This window comes from Anomaloglossus baeobatrachus, chromosome 11 (assembly GCF_048569485.1).
Source record: "Anomaloglossus baeobatrachus isolate aAnoBae1 chromosome 11, aAnoBae1.hap1, whole genome shotgun sequence".
NCBI classification, from domain to species: Eukaryota; Metazoa; Chordata; class Amphibia; order Anura; family Aromobatidae; genus Anomaloglossus; species Anomaloglossus baeobatrachus.
Window position 1 is genome coordinate 128419911 of NC_134363.1, and position 24092 is coordinate 128444002.

Below are 24092 nucleotides of genomic sequence, written 5' to 3' on the forward strand. Positions count from 1 at the left end.
CATTAATGGCATGTCCTGCTGTGTTTTTTAACTTTTTAGCTGCCTGGACAAATCCTTATCAAACTGCAACCGCTTATTTTTGGAGTATTGTTTATATGCAGGGAAACACGGTAGAATAAGAAACAAATTCAGTAACACAACTTTTGATTTGACAGTGTAAGGACCCCATCAAACATCATCTAATATATCAACATTTGAAAGTGTAACTTTAGGAAAAGGAAGTGTTGGGGTTTAAAGATAAAGGAAGAGCCCGGACTGCTGACCCGAAGGGGCTCAAGGGAGGGCTACATGACTAGGAGGGATGCCAGGCCATAGGGTTAATAAGGGGTTAATGGAGAAGTCAGTTTGGGCGCGAAAGTTGGGGGTGGTGCTAAGGGGCAGCTAGGATCAGGGGTCAGTGTGATTGGTCAGGGGGTGGTGCTATAGGGGGTAGTATATAGGGCAGGTCAGAGGGGGGGTGGGCCATTCCTACCTGGACGGTGACTGTAATCGTTGTGGCTGGATCCCGAAGATGGAGGACTTCATGGCACAGATGAAGAGGATGGCGGAGCAGCGTGGACAGCGGTGGATGGACGAACAGCTCCAGCGATGGTCCGGCGTCGGTGAGGAAGATGGGACCCCCCTGCCTCCGAAGCGGCAGCGAAGAACGCGGCCTCCGGAGCGCCTCAGCCCTGAGATGACGCCGAGGAGCCGGCAGCGGAGACGGAGCCCAAGTGGACGTGCGGCGGTGGATCCGGGAGCCGGGACGTCGCGAGGCCCCGGCCGGAAGTCGGGCCGCGGGCACCAAGGCAGCGGGGCGGTGAGCGACATGGCCGGCCTCCCCTCCTCTTCCGGTTCGCGGCGCACGGCAGTGACGCGCGCGTCGCGGCTGCGTGACCGGCGCGGTCACCTGACCCGGCGCGGTCACCTGGCCCGGCGCGGTCACGTGACCCGCTGCGCTCGCATGGCCCGGCGTCCCCTTGTGCTCCGGCGGGCTCACCTGACCCGGCGCGCTCACCTGACCCGCCGCGGTCACGTGGGCCGGCGCGGTCACGTGGGTCGGCGCGGTCACGTGGGGCGGCGCGGTCACGTGGGGCGGCGCGGTCACGTGGGGCGGCGCGGTCACCTGACCGGGCGCGGTCACCTGACCTGGCGCGGTCACCTGACCTGGCGCGGTCATGTGACCCCGCGTACTCACCCGTCCCGGCGCGTCCCCGCGATCCGGCAGGCTTGCCTGACCCGGTGTGGTCACCCGACCCGCCGCGGTCGCGTGGGCCGGCGCGGTCGCGTGGGTCGGCGGGGTCGCGTGGGCCGGCGGGGTCGCATGTGCCAGCGGGGTCATGGGGGCCAGCTGGGTTGCGTGGGCCAGCGGGAACGCAGGGCACAGATGAGGCCGCAGTGGCAGCGGCAGCAAGGGCCAGGAACAGAGCGGGGCCTATGCAGGAGCATGGGGTCCCAGTGTCGGCGGGGGAGTCCGTACGGAGACAGCCCGGATCAGCGGGGCCCGGCCTTGGATCACAGAGGATGGACAGTGATGGGACGGCGTCGGGATCACCTGGAGCACGCGGGGATGCCGGACGGCATGCCCCAGGCGGTGATTACATGGCAGAGCCAGCGTCTGGATCGTCGCGGACGGCGCGGAGGATGGATGTTGCTGCGGGCGGACGGGGCCTAAGGTCGAGTCTGCCGGACGGCGGGCTCCCTGGGCCTGGGTCCAGTGAGGAGGATGAGGCCACCTTGGAGGAGGACGTCGCGGAGGACGACACCGGGGACCAGATCGTGGAGGTCGGCGAAGCGGTTGGAGTGCGACGCGGAGGACATGTGACGGCTGTTTCGGGATCTTCTCGGAGTCAGCCTGGTAAGACCACGGTTTTTCCTATTTCTCGTACACCTGGTTTGGCTATGGATGGTGTGTCTGGTGATATGGATGGCGTGCAGGGCGTGAATGTGGTTGGTGGTACGGGTGGTTTGCTTGGTGGCCCGAGTGGTGGGCAAGTCATGAATGCGGTGACGGGTGACGGCAGTGTGGCAGCTGAGTTGTTGAGGTTGGTCAGGGGTTTGTTTGCCCCTGTGGGGGGCCCTAGCATGGTGTGGCAGGGAGCGACGGGGCAGGAGGTTGTGACTCCTGCGGTTGGAGGGGTTGCTAGTGGCAATGTGGTTGGTGAGCCGGTGGTGGCGGCTCCCACGGCCGCAGCTGCGGCTCCCGCTGCCGCAGCTGCGGCTGCAGTGGACATTGTTCGATTAGATGACAAGGCGAGAGGGGAAGTGTATGTCTGCTTTGATGGACCGTTGGGGGCGCATCTGAAGCAGGAGACCAGGGAAAAAATATGGAAGGATGAATATGTTGAAATATTCTCATTGCTTCCGTTGGAAAAGTTTAATCTGGATCGGGTTAAACCGGATGAGAGCAAGAAGGACGAGGAAGAACGGCGGCGTTATCGCCTTATTCCTCGCACTTTTCAGAACTGGTTGCAGGCCTTTGTGATACTGGCCAGTGTGGTGGGGGAAAAGGCTCCGGATAACTGTTCGGCGCTTTTTTGTTATCTGGATTCTATCTGTGAGGCGTATAGGACCTATGGGGGGACTGCTTGGCTAAGATATGACGAGCAGTTTCGCCAGAGGAAGGCGGTCAGACCCAGTTTACGGTGGGACCACAAAGAAATTAGTCTATTGATGCGGCTGATGGCTGCGCCGAAGTCGGCATCGCAGTCCTTTCCAGGGGGCACCGGCGGGGGATCATTTGGCACCTCGCCGGGGCCCAAAAAGGGCGTTTGCTGGCAGTTCAATGAAAAGGAATGCCGGTTTGGTTCCTCCTGCTGATTCAAGCATGAGTGTTCGGGCTGTGGTGGCGCCCACAGTCACCTTAAGTGCTTCCGGAAGGGAAAAGGGAAGGCCGCTGAGTCTTCGTCAAAAAGGGAGGACCCCGGTGAGGGTAGATCGGATGGCGCCGTTTCTAAGTAGATACCCGGATCGGGTGTCGGCGGAATTGTTGAGTGAAGGTTTTACTTTTGGTTTCAAGATACCGTCAGTGGTTAAGACGGGAGAGATTCGTTTGAAAAATTTACAGTCGACTCGCCTGCATGGTGAGATTGTTGCGGATAAGTTACAGAAGGAGGTGGAACTAGGACGGATGGCGGGGCCTTTTGATGCCCCTCCATTGCCGGACTTGGTTGTGTCCCCGTTGGGGTTGGTCCCGAAAAAGGAACCTAACAAGTTTCGGCTTATCCACCATTTGTCCTATCCTACTGGCAGGTCGGTGAACGACGGTATTGATCCTGAGCTGGTTTCAGTATCGTATGTCCGTTTTGATAAGGCGGTGGAATGGTTAAGGAAGTTGGGTTGTGGTTCGCTTTTGGCGAAAACGGATATAGAAGCGGCCTTCCGCCTGTTGCCGGTGCACCCGGACAGCTTTCACCTGTTGGGGTGTTGGTGGGAGGACAAGTTTTATGTAGATTGTTGTTTGCCTATGGGCTGTTCAATTTCATGTTCCTATTTTGAGAAGTTTAGTTGTTTTTTGGAATGGGTAATTAAGGAGGAGGCGGGTCTAGATTCAGTGTTGCATTACTTGGACGACTTTTTGTGCATGGGACCTGCTGGATCCTCGCAGTGTTCCCTTTTGCTTCGGACAGTGGAGCAGGTTGCTCGCCGCTTTGGCGTTCCGTTGGCGCCTGAAAAGACGGAGGGTCCGGTTACTGTTTTGAAATTCCTGGGTATCGAGCTGGATACGGTTGCCATGGAGTGCCGCTTGCCGGAGGACAAGCTGGCGGATTTGAGGCGTTGCGTTCAAGGGGCCATTGAGGCCAAGAAGATTCGTTTACGGGACTTGCAGTCCCTGTTGGGGAAGTTGAATTTTGCGTGTAGGATTTTGCCGATGGGAAGAGTTTTTTCCCGTCGTTTGGCTCAAGCCACTACCGGTGTGTTGCACCCTTTGCATTTTGTGCGTTTGAAGGTGGAGCACAAGGCGGACCTGAGAGTGTGGTCCCGTTTTTTGCAGCTGTATAATGGACGGTCATTGTGGCTTCGCGAGGTGGTGTCAAATGAGGAGTTGGTACTGTATACGGACGCGGCGGGATCCAGTGGTTTTGGCGCATATTTTGGGGGGAGATGGTGTGTCGGCAGGTGGCCTGATTCGTGGCGGGTTTGCGGTCTGACTAGGAATTTGGCCCTGTTGGAACTTTTTCCTATTGTCGTGGCCATAGAGGTTTGGGGACAGGATTTGAAAGACAGGAAGGTGCGTTTCATGTGTGACAACCTGGGGGTCGTTCAGTGTGTTAACAAGTTGACAGCTGATTCCCCCCCGGTGGTGGATCTCCTGCGTCATTTGGTGCTGAAATGTCTGGAGTTGAACTTGTGGGTCTGCGCTGTACATGTGCCGGGGGTGCTGAATTCTGTGGCTGATGCTTTATCTCGCTTCCAGTGGGACCGCTTTCGAATGCTGGCGCCGGACGCGGAGCAGCAGGAGACCGTGTGGCCCGTCTGGTTGTGGGACCTGGTTTGCAGCCGGCCTGGGAATTGATCAGACATTCGGTGGCACCCAGTACGTGGCGCAGCTATAATTCAGCGTGGGACCGTTGGCTCGAGTTGGTTGATGAGGTGGGAGGTGATGTACCTGAAGGTGACAGAGTTTATTTAGTTTTGTTCATGATGGGCAGGGCTAAGGAAGAAGGCCTTTCGTGGTCGGCCGTGGTGGGCAGGTTGGCGGGCATTGCTTTCTTTTTCAAGTTACTGGGCTGGAAGGATGTTACGAAGGATTTCTGGGTGCGCCAGGCGCTGAAGGGTTACCGTAGGGCGGGGGCGCGCCGAGACCTTCGGCGCCCGGTATCTTTTGAGCTGCTGGGCAAGCTGTTGTCGGTTTTGCCTCGGGTGTGCTGTTCGGAGTATGAATGCCAGTTGTTCGGGACCGCTTTTGTTTTGGCCTTATTTGGGGCGTTTAGAATTAGTGAACTGGTGAGCAGAAACACGAGGAGTCACGGAGGTTTGTTGTTGGAGGACGTGGAATGCGGTATGGATGTGGTACGGTGTTGCTTGAGACGGTCAAAGACGGACCAGCTGGATAGAGGTCGGATGGTGGAACTATGGAGTGTACCTGGTTTAGCGGAATGCCCTGTCAGATGGTTGTCGGCGTTTTTAGAAGTGAGGGGAACTCGCCCGGGGTCCCTTTTGTCCCACCAGGACGGGTCAGCCTTGTCTAGTTACCAATTTGTCTGCATCTTTCGGAGGTGCCTGCAGTGTTGCGGTCTCAACGAGGCTGAGTTCGCGTCGCATTCCTTTCGGATTGGGGCTGCGACTCAGGCGGCTCGTTGGGGTCTGGGCGCGCAGGCTCTCCGTAAGATTGGACGATGGGACTCGGCCAGGTTTAGATCTTACGTCCGGCCGAACTTGTTGTGAGATATTGGTGGGGGGGGGGGGGTCGGGGGCGGTATTTGTTTGGTATTCATTACCCCTCTTTTTTTTCTTCCTCGTGCCCCCCCCCCCCCTCCTCTGTGTTGTCACCTTTTGTTTTGTAGGTTTACCATTGTTGGTGTGGGTGCTTGGCCACTCATACGTGTATTGGGGGCGTTTCGTGCGGGAATACGACCGGACGGCCGCCAGTTGGGGGTCCCCAGGGAAAAGGCGACTGTGCGATGGATCGGGGTCAGGGGCATGCTGTGGAGTGAGGTGTTGCCTACCTGGCGCCACCATTCGCAGTTGGACAGAGCACCGGACGTGGTAGTACTACACGCGGGTGGGAATGACCTGGGTCTCCGGGCTTCCAGGGACCTGATACAAGACATAAAATGTGACTGCCTGCGGCTCCTGTCTTCCCACCCGGGTCTAATAATTGTCTGGTCTGATATGGTTGCGCGGCTGGCATGGCGGCACGCCAGGTCGGTGGAGGCAGTAAACAGGGCGCGAAGCAAAGTGAATCGGGAGATTGGGCGGTTCATTTCCCGGGTCGGGGGTGTCTCTGTTCGACACCCGGAGTTGGAAGCGGCGTCCGCCGACTTGTTGCGCCGGGACGGGGTCCATTTAAATTCGGTGGGAAATGATATTTGGGCCTTAGGGATGATGGAGGGGGTTGAGAAGGCTTTGTTGGTGTGGGAGGACTCGCGCGCACAAGGGGTCATGCGCACTCGCGGTGGCGGAAAGGAGGGGGGTGTCTGAAGATGGGGGTTTGCACAGAGGAGAGGACGGAACCCAGTGCCGGAGCGGGTTACCTCTAGCGGTGCAATTGTTTGGTAAACGGGTCCTTGCTGGGTTGAGTCTCAGCGGGACATAGTGTGGGCAACATCTGGCTTGGGCTCTCGAGTCGGTGTGTTGCGGCTGAGGGTCAGGAGATGGGCTGATGTTGCAAAGAACATTTTGGTTAACCTTCAGGTACCCCCCCCTTCCTTTTCGGGGGTTCTTCAATGAAGAATTGTATTGTTACATGGCTTATGTTTCTGTTACGAATAAATGGGGCTGCGGTGGCCTTTATATCCAACGTCACGCAGTGTTTGTGTTTATTTTAGATAAGAACCCTAGGGGGTAGGGGGTTGTTGGGGAAGGTCAAAGGCCTTCAGTCAGACATTCCGGAGTCAAGGAAGAGCCCGGACTGCTGACCCGAAGGGGCTCAAGGGAGGGCTACATGACTAGGAGGGATGCCAGGCCATAGGGTTAATAAGGGGTTAATGGAGAAGTCAGTTTGGGCGCGAAAGTTGGGGGTGGTGCTAAGGGGCAGCTAGGATCAGGGGTCAGTGTGATTGGTCAGGGGGTGGTGCTATAGGGGGTAGTATATAGGGCAGGTCAGAGGGGGGGTGGGCCATTCCTACCTGGACGGTGACTGTAATCGTTCCCGCCCGCCCGCCCTGATTGTGGATTCGACATCAATGAAGAAAAGAAGGAAGATCGTATTTGTCGCAGCGGCGGAAAGGAGGGGGGTGTCTGAAGGTGGGGGTTTGCACAGAGGAGAGGACGGAACCCAGTGCCGGAGCGGGTTACCTCTAGCGGTGCAATTGTTTGGTAAACGGGTCCTTGCTGGGTTGAGTCTCAGCGGGACATAGTGTGGGCAACATCTGGCTTGGGCTCTCGAGTCGGTGTGTTGCGGCTGAGGGTCAGGAGATGGGCTGATGTTGCAAAGAACATTTTGGTTAACCTTCAGGTACCCCCCCCCCTTCCTTTTCGGGGGTTCTTCAATGAAGAATTGTATTGTTACATGGCTTATGTTTCTGTTACGAATAAATGGGGCTGCTGTGGCCTTTATATCCAACGTCACGCAGTGTTTGTGTTTATTTTAGATAAGAACCCTAGGGGGTAGGGGGTTGTTGGGGAAGGTCAAAGGCCTTCAGTCAGACATTCCGGAGTCATGCCAGCTTCACACGGTACGATATATCGGGCGATATGTCGTCGGGGTCACGTCGTTAGTGACGCACATCCCCCATCGTTAGACATATCGTACCGTGTGCCATCTCCGAACGACTGTGAACGAGCAAAAATACTCACCTTATTGTTGCTCGTTGACACGTCGTTCATTTTCAAAATGTCGGTCCTCCTTCTGTGCTCCGGTTGTTCATCGGTCCCGAGGTAGCACACATTGCTCCGTGTGACACCCGGGAATGACGAACACAGCTTACCTGCATCCCGCCGGCAATGCGGAATGAAGGATGTGGGCGGGATGTTACGTCCCGCTCATCTCCGTCCCTCCACTTCTATTGGCCGGCCGCTGTGTGACGTCGCTGTGACGCCGAACATCTCTCCCCCTTTAGGAAGAGGATGTTCGCCGCCCACAGTGACGTCGTCTGAGAGGTAAGTGCGTGTGACAGGAGGTTAACGACTTTGTGCGCCACGGGCAACTAATTGCCCGTGATGCACAAACGACGGGGGTGGGTACGATCGCTCGTGCGATCGCACGATATATCGTACCGTGTGACGCCGGCCTAAGTTTTGGATAAGATAGCTGATAACTTCGGGATTAGTGGGATTTTGAAAATGACTTTGCTCGATAGCCACTCTATTCATTCTCTGTGGGACTGACGGTGAGCTGTACTGAGCTTTCTCCAGTAATCATATGGAGAGTGACTGGAGCAGCAATCACACATATGTACTGTTGTTCTATTCTAATGAGTAAAAGTTCCCAGTTGTAGTGATCAATGGTGATCCTAATTGCTGGACCTTTACAGATCTATAAGTTAGAATTTATTCTGTGGAAACGTCTTCCAACTCATATACCCTTTGAAAGGGGTCACTTTGGAAAATGCTTTTTACCTGCAGAATTAGGGTTAATCAGCAGACTAATAATGTTACAATACTGCCTGGCTGCTGCACTGAAAGGTCAGCTAATGGGAGAAAATTAATTTATTTCCTCTCTGGAGCTGATGGATTTCAGTCATGGAGGCCAGAGCCACCATCAGTACATTACGGACCTTACAGGTGTATGGGGCCTCGTGAGCAGGAGCAATGAGGGGGTGCCAGGACTGGGTGAGACACGTTGGCAGCATATCTCACCCAGTCCGGGCCTCACTTATTTGATTTTGCTCCCTGGGCCTCAGGAGCAGGATTCAGCCTTTTCACTATTCAACTGAATGTAATCGAATGCACATTCAGTTGAAATATATTCCTGCATGGCAATAGTTAACAGTCAACATCCAATCAGAGGCCATCAGCAGATGTCAGCTTTCAAATTGCTGGCGTATGACATCGCTGCCATGCGCCGACGCGTTCACGCCACATAGATCAAGTAGGAAGAGGATGCAGCTGGATCACTGCCAGGTAAGAAGAAACTTTTTTAAAAAAAAAAAAATCCTTGTATTGAAAAGCCACAATATGGGGAACAGATATATAGGGGCCACGATGGAGAGACATAAGGCTAGGATGGAGGCACATGGGGCCAGGATGGAAATACATGGGGTCATGATAGAGAGACATAAGGCCAGGAGGGAGACACATGGGGCCAGGATAGAGACACATGGGCCCACGATGGAGAGACATGGGGCCAGGATGAAGAGACATGGGGCCAGGAGGGAGACACATGGGCCCACGATGGAGAGACATGGGGCCAGGAGGAAGACACATGGGGCCAGGAGGAAGAGACATGGGGCCAGGAGGGAGACATATGGGGCCAGGAGGGAGACACATGGGGCCAGGAGGGAGACACATGGGGCCAGGAGGGAGACACATGGGGCCAGGAGGGAGACACATGGGGCCAGGAGGGAGACACATGGGGCCAGGATGGAGACACATGGGGCCAGGAGGGAGACACATGGGGCCAGGATGGAGACACATGGGGCCAGGATGGAGAGACATGGGGCCAGGATGAAGAGACATGGGGCAAGGATGGAGACACAAGGGGCCACGATGGAGACACATGGGGCCACGATGGAGACACATGGGGCCCATGGAGAGAAATGGGGCCAGGATGAAGAGACATGGGGCCAGGATGGAGACACATGGGGCCAGGAGGGAGACACATGGGACCAGGATGGAGACACATGGGGCCAGGATGGAGACACATGGGGCCAGGAGGGAGACACATGGGGCCAGGAGGGAGACACATGGGACCAGGAGGGAGACACATGGGGCCAAGAGGGATACACATGGGGCTAGGATGGAGCACATGGAGCCAGAATGGAGACACATGGAGCCAGGATGGAGACACATGGGGCCAGGATGGAGAGACATGGGGCCAGGATGAAGAGACATGGGGCAAGGATGGAGACACAAGGGGCCACGATGGAGACACATGGGGCCATGATGGAGACACATGGGGCCCATGGAGAGAAATGGGGCCAGGATGAAGACACATGGGGACAGGATGGAGACACATGAGGCCAGGAGGGAGACACATGGGACCAGGATGGAGACACATGGGGCCAGGATGGAGACACATGGGTCCAGGATGGAGACCCATGGGGCCAGGATTTAGAGACATGGAGCCAGTATTTAGAGACAAGGGGCTAGGATGTAGAACATTATTACAGGAAGGGGCCAGGATGTGGAACATTATTACTATAGGGGATAATTAAAGGATATTATTACTGCTGTGATGTATTTTGTTTTTGAGGATACTGTTTTTAATGACAGAGGTCCTATAAATGGGCAGGGGAACACTATATCGCTTTTTTTCTTCATCTGGTGTAGTGGAGATGTCCAGGAAAAAGTGGAGCATGTGCTCTGGAATTGATCAGCTATAGATAACTGTGTGTTATTTTCTGCGGAGACGTGTCCTGGCTGGAAGTAGTGATGGGATGACGAAGGAAAGCGAAGATGAATGGCTTCAACTAGAGACGTCACTGGTAAGTCACGGTATTACACTATATACTGTGTATAATATCACTAATGATCACTGTATTGCTTACACACTATACACTATATACAGAGCTCCACTGTATAATGTCACTGGTGAGTCACTGTCTTACCTTTACACTTAACTATAAACTGTATACTATGTTCAGATGTCTTGTGTATAGTAGCACTTATGGTAATAATAGTACTGTGTTTTCGTGTTATTGATCAGTATTGTAGTATTCAGTCATTATATGGTGGTAATATGTGGTCCGGTCATGGTGTGGTGATATTTGTCCCTTTTATGTAGGATTAGTCGCTTGTGGTAGTAATATGTTGTCCGGCCACCCGGCCATGGTGTGCTGGTATTTTTATCTTGTATGTGGTATTATTTAGTCACTATTTAGTCACTATGTGGTGGTAATATGTGGTTTAGCCATGTTGTGATGGTATTTGTCCCTTGTAAGTGGTATTATTGGTCATTTTAAAAAAAATGTATGTGACACATTCCCTTATGAAAAATAAATAAAAATATACCTAAAAAGAGCATTGGATATTTTAAGAATTTTTTTTAATAAGTTAGAGTAGAGTAAGGCCCTGTCATAAGAGTCTACCTTGTCATGGTGGCAGAGTTAAAAAATCTTTTGGCCACAACAAAAGCTGCTTGCCATGTATGTGATACGGCTTTCGAAGGGAAGTGTTAATGTGTAACTGGTGAGGACGTGGTGCAGAAGTGGAGTTTTTCCAAGAGTGGGCTGTGGGATTCTGGAAGGTTTGAAGGGTGGAGAAAGAGCTGGGATGGAGCCTTGACGGAGGCTGAAGGGGGCCTGGACATTTTGCCAGTATAGGGCCCTGTAATTCCTGGTGGTAGCCCTGATGGGGCAGTGCTACTGTAACTGCTCACAGTACTATAAACAGTACTATGAACAGATGAACTGGTACCTGTCCCACCCCCATGACTAAAAGCTTGCAGCTCCAGGGAGGAAATAAGATAATTTTCTCATAGTAGCTGCACCTTCAGTAAGGAAGCATTGTAACATTATTAATATTCAGATTAACCCTATACCTGCAGGTAAATAACATTTTTCAAGATAAAAGTTTCCCTTTAACTACAGTTATGAGTTTTAATGATTTAGGTTTAGTATAGAGTATAAGGCATGGATCTGGGAGGTCCAATAGCTGTGTTCATCCTAATATTTATGAATATAATGGTATTTTTACTATGCCATGCCAGCAAAAAAAATAAATAAATAGAGGGGTCAATAAAAAGGGTATATGTCACACTGTACTATGGGAGACACTGAAGCAAACAGGGAGTGTTGCTTCAGGGAGTAGTTAGCAGACCAACCACTTGGGGGCGATAGGATGGAAAACAAGCCTGCACTAATGTAATGCTGCCCTGAAGGGAAGCACTGGAGCTCACCTAAATGAACAGTAAGCTGGTAAGCCCGCTAGAGGGCAGTAGAGTAGTAAGCAAGCAGGGTCTGCAACAGGACAACAGGAGGTCTCATCAATGGTACAGGAGAAGGCAAAGCATGGTCAGGTGATAGCCAAAAGGTCAGGAACTGGGAAGTCACAGAAGGACGGGGACAAGGACACGAACGGGGACACAGGTCAGAGGTCAGGCAAAAGGCAAAGGACAGACAAACAGAGGAGGACCAGAGACCGGAGGGGAACAGAGGTAGAGACAAGGACAAGACGGGAGCCACAGGTCAGGTCAAATCCGGTGGGAGACAGAGGTCAGATCGGGTCAGGGGGAAGACGGAGGTCAGATCAGGTCAGGGAAGAAACGGAGGTCAGGACGGATCAAGACAGAACACAGGTCACTAACGGGAACGTACTGTAGCTGAGTCGGAAATATTACTGGTGAAGCACATGAGGTGGAGTGCTAGGATATAGATCAGAGCGAGGCAGCAAGAATTAACCCCTCTCGACATGGAACCCTGAGAAGGAATACCAGCAATGACTCAGCAACACTGAGCCAGACATGGGTCATGACAGCATACGAATGCTAAAGTGCTGGTCATTTAGATTTCAGTTTTAAAGTACAGGTGCCTATGGGCAGCGTAATGGCTGCCTTTAGTGACTCATCTTTAGAAACTCACCATTACACAAGAAAAGGCCTATACACAAGAAAAACATTTAAGAATGTCCTTTTTTTGTTTTTAGATCAAATTTGACCTCTAAGTTAAAGTCTCCAAAAGAACGTTAAAAGAAATCCCCATTTTTGTCAACGAAAAAATATTCTCCTATAAGAATGGGTTTTATAGTCCCCAATGGGGCTCCAGGAGAAACAGGGGGTCAAGCTCAATATGGTCTCACCCACTTTTCCTAAATCCCACGCAAAACAATATAAGCAACTAAGGGATTGGGAACAAATCCAAAGCGTCAAAGGAAGAGAGCAGGTAGAAATCAAGTAAAGGGTTCTTTAGTTTTGAGTGGGTTAGCAAGAACCAGAACCAGCGCTCTGGGTGGGGTGGATTTAATTTTGTACTAAAATAATGCAAAGATCATTGGGAATTGGACTATTTAGAAGCTTTGTCAGTCGCCAAGTTGTAGCAGAAAGTAGAATTTGGCTGCAGATTCCCTCCTGACCTCACATTAGGACTTAGATTCCTATCACTCTTTCTCTGACATTTTCGGTTACAACTAAGTCCCCAGACTTTTCTTCTTGATGGCTCCACATGCCGCTATGTCAGAGAACTAAATGGACAGTTTTATTTTTAGATATATTTTTTATACCGTCATTATGGTTTTTGAGCGCTGCTATTTGTCTATTGATTTTAATCAAGATGTGACGGGGGATTAATTTAGTTTTCTATTATTAGTTCAGGTTCAGGATGATGGGCTCCTAAAATACCTGTAAATAATAACTTAAATTTTAAGAAATCATTTTTTTAAAAGAGGTTTCTGTCTCCTGGGAAAGATCTTCCTCCCTGTGTTCATTAAAAGTCCACAATTATTTTTGGCAGATGGCATTTTACATTTTGACATAAAACATCTGCTCTTTCAGCCTGATTACTGTTTATTTAATGTCTCCACAAGTAAGATATGGCTTTATACGGAGCTGGCACGAGGTGGCTGAACTTTTCACATACAGTACCAGGGAAATGTGACCATATGGCAAAGTGATTATGGTCATATAAAGTGATGGAATCAAATGATCCCTTTGGTCACAGGTCAAATATTATGACCATTGACACCATGTTGTCTTAAACATGTGACCCTTAAAGGTGTGATCCGGGACTTTTTTTTACCATGTGCCTGAAAATTAACAGGCCGTTGTACCGGACACTGGCACAGAACTAACCGCTCCTGCCAACAAAGCAACTGCTCCATATTACAAGAGCAGCTCTTCCTCTTCTGGGCTGATTTGTCAACGGGGCGCAACTGGAGGGGTCATGCAGATTGACTGCCGGATTCCTGCAGTTAGGCAACGTGGAGCCAGCTGCCAATCAGCATGATGTCAGCTGTCCTGACCCATCTACAGAGCAGAGCAAAAAAGAAGCCGCCACCCTGTAGACGAGAAATCAGCGAAAATCATCGACTTTTTGGGAGGAGCGATCTGTGACCGATCTTTGCTAGTGGTGAATGGAGGCAGGCACAACAGGCAGGTAAGTAGCAACTACCTGCCTGTTAGCTCTTAGGCCACTATCACACTGCATTCTTCTCCCCGTTCAGTGGTCCCGTCGGGGCTTCCGTCCAACCCCTCCTTGCAAAATGGGTTTCGGACGTATGTGCCGATGGTCACGGGGCCATTAACTATAATGGAGCAGATGGAGTCACCATGTGCTGTGTTGTGCACTATTATCAGGAGTATACGCTGTGATAACACACTCGGGGATCGCCTTTGCTGGGTTCAAAGGGCACGTATTCACTTCAGGCAGACAGCCGAATTCCAGGCGTAACTGACGCTTGGTCAGGTTTATTGCAGTGAAGCATAAACAAAAAAAACAAAACACCAACAAAATAAATCCTTGCCTGTCCGGCGCTAACTATACAGGATAATATCCTAACTACAGACTGGAGGTCTTCTCCCTTCCAGCTAAACCCTACAAACATCAAGCACTGCTCCCACTCACAAGTGTCTCCTACACAGACAGGCTTTCTGTGTTCCCAGATGGAGACCCCCCCCAAATTCCCAGACTCCTTTTACCTCCGTCCTTCACCTCCCATTAATCCATTAGTAACCAGGTGATCCTGACCATGCTAAGTCACATAAGACCGATACCGGGGTGAGATATACCTGCACTCATCCACTAATCCCACATGAATTTCACAACGCTTACTGGAGGTGGACACCCAGATGCACTACTTTTGGGTGTCCATCTCCAGTAAGCGTATACACCTGAAAATGGTGCATGACAGAGCACACGGTGACCCAATCTGCACCATTATAGTCCAAAAAATTCCAAGGCACCGAAAGCTCTTATCTATTTATAAATCTTTATTTATTCCAGCATACAGAATGAAAAAGTGCAAAAAAACAACGTTTCGGCCGACAAAGGGCCTTTTTCAAGCCATAAAAATTACAAAGAAAAGGCCTTTGTTGGCCGAAACGTTGTTTTTTTGCACTTTTTCGTTCTGTATGCTGGAACAAATAAACGGATAGGAACTTCTTGGTGCCTTGGAATTTTTTGGATTGTTTACAAAGTTGCAGCTGGTGGAGTGGTGCCTCAAGCAGCACGAATGGTGGAGTGGTGCATGGGATACTGTTGATTCATGCACAATTATAGTTATATGCGTTGGCGCATACGTTTGAAACCTGTTTTGTGGGGGTTTCGGATGAAAGCCTCGATGGGACTGCTGAACGGAGAGCAGAAAAGAGAGCAGAACGCAATATGAAAGCTGCCTTAGGCACACTGTAAAAAAAAATATTGGATAACCGCTTTAAGGAAATCTGGCTTTTTTTGGTAATCATTAGGGCTGCTTCTCACTTGCGAGTTTCTCGCAATAGAGCAATGCGAGAAAATCTCGCATTGGAATCGGACACACATTAGTGAATGATTCAGCTCTCATCTGCGATTTTTTTCTCAGTCCAAATCAGACTGAGAAAAAAATCGCAGCATGCTGCTTTTTTGCGAGTTTCTACTGCGAGTCTCTCCAATGCAAGTCTATGGGAGCGTGTAAAAAATCGGATGTCACGGGACGGCACTCACACCATCCTAGTGACATCCGATTTTCTAAATACATTTCTCGCATGTTTCCTAAAACACTGGAAACGAGTGATGTGTCACAATGTCTGTCAATCACTATTCTCTGTCAGTCGGTCTCTCCCTCTCGGTCTCTATTCTCTCTCTGTCGGTCCGTCACTGTCTCTGTCCCTCTCTCACAGTCTGTCGGTCATTTTCCCCTCCTCTCTCATACTCACCGTTCCCTGATCCCCGGCGCTGTGCTGCACGGCATTCACACTGCTGCGGCGGCTTTTACTATTTTGAAAAAGCCGGCCGCTCATTAAACAATCTCGGATTCCCTGCTTTCCCTGCCCACAGGCGCCTATGATTGGTTGCAGTGAGACACGCCCCCCACGCTGAGTGACAGGTGTCTCACTGCACCCAATCACAGCAGCCGGTGGGCGTGTCTATACTGTGCAGTGAAATAAATAATTAAATAATTAAAAAAACCGGCGTGCGGTCCCCCCCCCATTTTAATACCAGCCAGATAAAGCCATACGGCTGAAGGCTGGTATTCTCAGGATGGGGAGCTCCACGTTATGGGGAGCCCCCCAGCCTAACAATATCAGTCAGCAGCCGCCCAGAATTGCCGCTTACATTATATGCGACAGTTCTGGGGCTGTACCCGGCTCTTCCCGATTTGCCCTGGTGCTTTGGCAAATCGGGGTAATAAGGAGTTATTGGCAGCCCATAGCTGCCAATAAGTCCTAGATTAATCATGTCAGGCGTCTCCCCGAACTCTTCCGAGTTCATTCTGATCGTGCGGCTCTGTCTGTGTCTGCTGTCAGCGGCCATGTAGCAGAGCTGAATGGCAGATGACATAGTAAAAAATACGCATTACACACGCATTACACACGCTAGTAAAATCATTAATTTATTCAGAAAAAGCATCGCACTTGCGTTGCACTCGGACCTAACGTGAACTAAAATCAGCCGAGTTTTTTTCAGCCCAGTCGGACCGATTTTACTCGCATAGATGTGTTTCCAGCCTTAAACAATTGCTTGATTTTTTTAACACAGCCACATATTTTTATAAACAGCTGTTTACTGTATACATTTGTGTGTTTTCCTGGCATTACAGATGAGAGCATTTACCTAAAGGAACAGAAACGTGCCATAAATATCCATTGTTTTTTACCTGGTCTAAATTACATTGTGTCCCTAAATCTGGTAGGTTTTTTGTTTTTGCTCCTGTGCCTCTCTGTGCCTGAGATATGGCCTCCTCTTGTATTCAAATGTATTCTTTTAAGTGAAGTGGGCATGGTTCTCAACTATTCTTAGGCGGGCTTTGCATGTTGCGACATCGCAAGCCGATGCTGCGATGTCGCACGCGATAGTCCCCGCCCCTGTCGCAGGTACGATATCGTGTGATAGCTGGCGTAGCGAAAATTATCGCTACGCCAGCTTCACACGCACTCACCTGCCCTGCGACCGTCGCTGTGGCCGGCGACCCGCCTCCTTCCTAAGGGGGCGGGTCGTGCGGCGTCATAGCGACGTCATACGGCAGGCGGCCAATAGCGGCGGAGGGGCGGAGATGAGCAGGATGTAAACATCCCGCCCACTTCCTTCCGCATATCCTACGGAAGCCGCGGTGACGCCGGTAGGAGATGTTCCTCGCTCCTGCGACTTCACACACAGCGATGTGTGCTGCCGCAGGAGCGAGGAACAACATTGGACCGTCGCGTCAGCGTAATTATGGATTACGCCGACACTGAACCGATGATACGATTACAACGATTTTGCGCTCGTTAATCGTATCATCTAGGCTTTACACACTGCGATGTCGCATGCGATGCCGGATGTGCGTCACTTTCAATTTGACCCCACCGACATCGCACCTGCGATGTCGTAGTGTGCAAAGCCCGCCTTAGGCTATGTGTCCACGTTGCCTTTCCCTACTTGCAGTTCTAAATGCACGTTTTGTCCTTAATTGAATTAGCCAAAGTTGCCTTTTGCTGAACTTTAGCGCTGAAAACGCATGCGTATTTGCCGCGTATTTGATGCGTTTTTAGCGCTTTTTGAATGCTTTTTCAAATGCTTTTTGACACATGCGTTTTAAACATCAAGACACTGCTAAATAAAGTTTAAACAGTCAAACCAAGTGAAAAAAGAGAAAAAAAAGGGGCACATAAATATTTGTATGAAAAAAAAGAAAATAGCAAGATTTAATAGAATTATAGCGGTTATTTAATAAAAAATGGAAATATAGCAATAAAATGATAATTTTCTTTAAATAAATTGTCGGACTATGTGTGTGTGTAAAGGGACATATGAAATCATTATTTTGATGTGCAAAAAGCATGCGTTTTAGTAGTCCAAAACGCATGTTTTCTGCACCTGTAAAGCAGGTAAAACGGTGGAATTTTGATGTTTCTTGGTTACTCCCTGTTTCTCATTGACTTCTATGTTATCTAAACGCACCTCAAATGGCAAAAACAATTGACATGCTGCTTTTTTAAACGCATGGTTTTTGCCACAAAATATGCAAATTAAACGCAGCGTTTTGAACTGCGTGGTGGGCACAAGAAATCCCTATTTCTCATAGACTTTGCTGGGAAATCAAAACGCATGCATTTTGGCACTAAAAGGTGCAGTTCAAAACGCTGCAGAAAAGCATGAAAAAACGCATCGTGGACACATAGCCTTAGTGGCAGTCTTCTTGATGACCACACCCACTTGCTAACAAGACTTGATTTTCAGAAAGAAGCCATGTTCCAGGGACAAAATGGCTCAAGAGCAATAAAAGAAGCATGCCAAATTCAGGAGACCAGGTGACAGATTTTCTTTAACACTTATTGTGATCCTGCTGAAATTCAAAGCAAACCTTAGTGTTTTGGGGGTCAAAAAGCAGTTTTTTTACAAATATTTAGGGAAGAAGGATTTTCTTATGTGGAGTCAGTTTTGGAGTGATAGTCGCTTTAAAACTAATTTTTCCATAAAGTCCTTTAAACTCTAAGGAGCTATAGTTGAACATAGTTTTCCATAATTTTGGAGGGTTATGACTGGTATATTAATAGGCAATCGGAATCTTACCTCAGGATATGACCACTCAGGTGAGTAGTCCGTCACCATAAACAGTCGTCCACTTTGTTGCAGCATCCCCAGGGTACTTTGTGCTGCCGCTGAAACAACTTCGGCAACATGCATATAAGCCATGGTGGTGGCTCCAGTTTCAGAGTTGTTGAGCTGCATACTTGCTTGCTGAGGGCTACAACAAGGTATGCACATTTCAGCCTGAGTGTACGCGGGTCTGTTACCATCTTCTGCCTGAGGCAATACATTGCTATCTCCAGCTACCAGCTGATGACCATAGATGGTGTTACTCCCTCCTTCTACTGATATAAAGTCATTGATAAGGTCAGAGAACTGGTTGCTGAAGGAGATATCAAAATGATCTAAATTAAGTTCCATGTTGGAAGAGTTACTTAGCGCCTGATGAGCAACAGGGTAGAGTCCTTGCACCATATTTCCCTGCAAAATAGGAAGGCCGTTGCCGTTCCTCATCGCTGTACCATTTTCTGACTGCATATAATGCTCTGCATTGCAGGCCTGAAGATCCCCAGGTTTGAGAAGGTTCTCGTTGCCTTCAGACTGTTGCGATGTTTCCATTTGAACCTCCTCATTAGTCATTGTTTGATAATTTGCTTGAAACTGCATAAGTTGGAGAGAAGATGTTGACTCTATTCTACCGTGGTCAATTGTACCATTACAGTGGGTTTGCGTTTGACTGGATACTTCAGTCTTGACATTTGTCATCCCTAATGTGTTGACGTACGTGTTGCTTGAGTCATTTATACCATTGTGGGAGTTTTGTTCCAGGGGTATTTGTTTGCTGGCATCTTGTAAAAAGAAGCTAGGAGATGGGGTTTGATGGACATGTGGACTCTGCACGGTCTGGTTGAAGCTGGCTGAATAATCTTTGTTGGAGTCAATAGCACTAAAATCCATTTGCTCCAACGTGGTACTAGGACTTAGTCCACCACCTGATGGCAACAAGCTGGAACCAGGAGTGAGGGTGAGGGTATTTGATGATGTAGATGGAAAGCTCTCCTTTGATAACTGTTGCTCGAACGTTGTGTCTTCAGTTTTTATCTCTTTTGCTAAAGTTGTATTGAAAGTAAAGCTTCGGTCTGTGCTGGATGACCTTCGCATATTAGTGCTAATGTTGTCTTCTTTTAGACCACTTCCACCATACGTCTGCCCTTGCTTTGGGTTATTGAGGAAACAGTCGGGGTCAAAATTCATTGTGGTTTCTGGGATCTTCCTGCTGTTATCGAGGGTGGTGGACAAAACAAGCTCATCTGAGACATTAGCAGACAACATGGACAGGCTGTCAGAGCTGCCTGTAGTGGGGAAGGCAAACTTGTGGCCATCTGAACTTACTGCCAGTACGAGTCCCTGGGTGGTTGTATCTGAGGACAAGAGGTGTTGATTGGGACCAGTGTTTGGTGACATTGTGTACACTGCTTCATTTGTGACTTCAGACATAAACACAGTGGCACTTTGGGAGAGGCTCCCCATGACTGAAGCAACAGCCATGCTGGAGACACCAGTGACGGCAGGACTGTCAGCCATATCTGGATCACTATTCAGGCCACTGCTGATGGACACAGGGGAGTTCTGGGTGGTGTCAGGAACCTCCACTTGATTTGTTGAAGAAACTTCCGTACTATTTTGATGAAGCAGCACTGGTTTTGCCATTTTACCATTTCGTTTCTCTCGGCTGGAGGATTTTCCATGACTGTGCTCATTCTTTCCTTCTGAAACATCATTATTTTGTACCTCTGAGTGAGCGCTGTAGCCTCCTGTCCTTGGCTCGACCTTTGGTGAGATGATGCGATGTTTGGCACTGTTACATTTGTGATGAATACTGCTACCCGCACCTGAAATAATGGAAATGACAATACCACATTAATAAAGCAGTACAATGACAATATTTATTTTTATAGAGTCTATCATCACCAAAATACAAGCTATAGTGTAATAAAAGGACTTAGCCAATTTAAAAATCATACTAGTGCCTGTTACTGGTATAGTGCCCGAGAAAGTAACTTTTAATGTGTATCCAAATGAGGGGGCTTTGGTGCACCTTAAGTGTGGCCAAGAGATTGGTGCTCTGTTATGCCTATACAGATGAGGAGGCTTTGGTGCACCTTAGGTTTGGCCAAGAGATTGGTGCACCATTATGCCTATCCAAATGAGGGGGCTTTGTTGTACCTTAGGTGTGGCCGAGAGATTGGCGCACCATTATGCCTATCCAGATGAGGGGGCTTTGGTGTACCTTAGGTGTGGCCAATAGATTGATTCACCATTAGGCACATGCAGATGAGGAGGCTTTGGTGCACCTTAGGTTTGGCCAAGAGATTGGTGCACCATTATGCCTATCCAAATGAGGGGGCTTTGTTGTACCTTAGGTGTGGCCAAGAGATTGGTGCACCATTATGCCTATCTAGATGAGGGGGCTTTGGTGTACCTTAGGTGTGGCCAAGAGATTGGTGGACCATTATGCCTATCCAGATGAGGGGGCTTTGGTGTACCTTAGGTGTGGCCAAGAGATTGGCACACCATTACGCCCTCTCATTTTGCATATCGGAAGCTTAACTTGCTTCTGATTGACAGCACTTGTTTTTTAGAGCAAATACTGGCTAAAGTCAGCCCATAGATGTGCACGTCACAGGGCACATTCAGGCTCCTCTTTGCTGGTGCCACACTCTACATATCCGGATGTATCAGTGCAGTGAGTGACCTCAGCAGAGAGGATCACGAAATGCTAAATGACTTTAGGCTTAAGGCCCCGTCACACACAATGACGTATCTAACGATATATCGCCGGGGTCACGGATTCCTTGACGCACATCTGGCATCGTTAGCGAAGTTGCTGCACATGATACCAACGACCGACCGTTAACGATGGAAAATACTCACCAAATCGTCCATTGTTAACACGTCGTTCATTTTCAAAAAATCGTTAATTGTTGAGGACGCAGGTTGCTAGTCGTTCCTGAGGCAGAACACATCGCTACGTGTGACACCCCAGGAACGACAAACTACAGCTTACCTGCGGCCGCCGGCAATGAGGAAGGAAGGAGGTGGGCGGGATGTTACGTCCGCTCATCTCCGCTCCTCCGCTTCTATTGGGCGGCCACTTAGTGATACCGCTGTGACGCTGCACGAACTGCCCCCTTAGAAAGGAGGTGGTTCGCCGCCCACAGCAACGTCGATAGGCAGGTAAGCCCATGTGACGGCTCCTAACGATATTGTGCGCCACAGGCAGAGATTTGCCAGTGACGCACAAATGACAGGGGCGGGTATGCTCGCTAGCGATATCGCTGCGTGTGACAGGGCCTTTAGTCTTGGAAGCAAACACTGTCAATCAGAAGCAAAATGAAAAATGATGGGGTGTATCATTGCACCAAGCTCTTGGCCATGCCCAGGGTGCACCAAATGTCCATAATTTGAACTCGATTTAAACCTTTTTTTCAGGCACTTCACCAGTAATGGGTCCAGTGCTTTTATGACTGTTATAGGTCTTAGGCTTTAGAAGTCCATTTTGGTGGTCACAAACTTCCTTTAAGAGTATAAATGTATTGAATCTACTTAAAATTACAATCCGTAACTGAGTATATTGAGCAACCTGATACCAAATAATAGAACAAGTAAACATTTCTTATTTTATTTTCCTATTTTTTGCCCAATCTTATTAGCCACCAATTATTTTCTGATACTGTAGGGGCAGCTGCTGGTGTATGGTTCCCAAAAATATGGGATAAAATGTTGGTGATTTCACAAAATACAATAGGACAGCCCAGCTCTATTCTAGAGATCAAGTCGCAATATGAGACGTTGACCTTGCACATGGGTGGCTTGGTTTTTGGAAAAAAAGCAGACCTTTGACTAATCTCAGACAATGTGTTATCAAAATATGACCTTTTGTTTAAATCAAATTTTTGTTTTATTGTTTTAAATTGTTTTATTTTTCTTCTTCCATATCACAATAGTTAGATAGAAAAAAACAAATCTTGCAATTTTCACTTTTTTTGGCTTTTATACTGTAACTTTTTGTTGTTTCTGTACATAACACATGTACATTAGCAGCAATGTATAGACTCTGAACATACACATTAGATGTTTCTGTAGAAAAGGTAATTGTAAGGACAGGGGAGCAGGGCCAGCTGTGACATCACCTATTGTGACTGGTGGATTCTTTATCAGATGTTTTAGCTGCCATTGTTAAACTACCTTTGACGATAAGGCGCCTGCTGAAAACTCTTCTTCTCTAAAAAAGCTGTGAAAATTGCTAAATTATTATTTTTTTTAAAATACAGATAACATAAAAACCTGATTAGGTCATTTTTGATGTCACATTCCCTTTCAGGTGCTTATACATTTAATGGTAAAATCGGATAGTACTCGTCCGATTTATACGCCCGTGTGAACGAGCCCTTACATTACGCATGTTATTAAAATGGTTGTTTTAGACCAATTGAAGATTTTAAGACTTGCTTTAAATTTTCATGGGTTGATACTGATTAAATGCTCGCTATTGCAGCGTAGAATCATTGCTAACATTGTAAATATCTGTATAGGTGGAATAGGGGGCAAATTAACAATCGTCTTCCACTTGACAACAAAAAATAAACAACTACCCATCGGACACAGTCCAAAAGAATTATCGATTTTCTTTATGGAAGATCATTTACATAACAAACCGCCTCTTGTGGATTTATTCCTCGACACTTGTCTTAGACGGAAGAAAACGGTGCTGTTCATTAGTGCAGAAGAAGGGAAAGGTCAAAAATTGGGGTCATTGTTGTTTTGGTCCTGACAGCATCTACAGATAAATACAGCTTGTGTGTGAACTATACTCAATTAATGGGGCAATCTCGTCAAGTGTTATTACATTGGGCATTAATGAAACATTTCAAAGCGCTACAGGAGAGATGAGGCGTTCAGTGCAGCAATGTTATGTAGGTTATCCACTGATGGTTATGTTGCTAAAATTAAAAAAAACATTTCATATTTAGACTAATAAAAAGTTAAGACACCCTGTAAATACTTTTACTCACCCATCGGCTAAGCTTTAATAGGGTAACTGTCAACAAATTTAATTTATTAGCTTTATTTTGTAAATTCTCGCAGAAAAAGTTAGAGGTTGTCCAGGACTTTAAGATTGATGGCCCATCCGAAAGGGTACTTTACACGCTGCGATATCGGTACCGATATCGCTAGCGATCGTACCCACCCCCGTCGGTTGTGCGTCATGAGCAAATCACTGCACGTGCGCACGCACACAACATCGCTAACCCCCGTCACACGGACTTACCTGCCCTGCAACGTCGCTCTGGCCGGCGATACGCCTCCTTTCTAAGGGGGGCGGTTCGTACGGCGTCACAGCGACGTCACACGGCAGCCGTCCAATAGAAGCGGAGGGGCAGAGCTGAGCGGGAAGTAACCTCCCGCCCATCTCCTTCCTTCCGCATTGCCGCTGGAGGCAGGTAAGGAGATGAGAGATGTTCGTTGCTCCTGCAGTGTCCCACATAGCGATGTGTGCTGCCGCAGAAACGACGAACAACATCGTACCTGTCGCAGCAGCGTTATTAAGGAAATGTGCGATGTGCCAACGAGCAACGATTTTTCACGTTTTTGTGCTCGTTGATCGTCGCTCATTTGTGTTACACGCTGTGATGTCGGTAACGGCGC

The 24092-nt window shown here is 48.9% G+C and overlaps 1 protein-coding gene across 5 annotated transcripts in view; it reads right to left on the bottom strand.

Annotated features, from left to right (window-relative positions):
* Window positions 1-24092, bottom strand: part of CAMTA1 (calmodulin binding transcription activator 1) — a 2097701-nt gene that overhangs the window by 342516 nt on the left and 1731093 nt on the right. For all 5 annotated transcript variants that reach the window (XM_075328219.1, XM_075328220.1, XM_075328218.1 and 2 more), the window contains one exon: window positions 18426-20275. In XM_075328219.1, coding sequence (XP_075184334.1) covers window positions 18426-20275 — 1850 coding nt within the window. The remainder of the gene's footprint in view (window positions 1-18425; window positions 20276-24092) is intronic.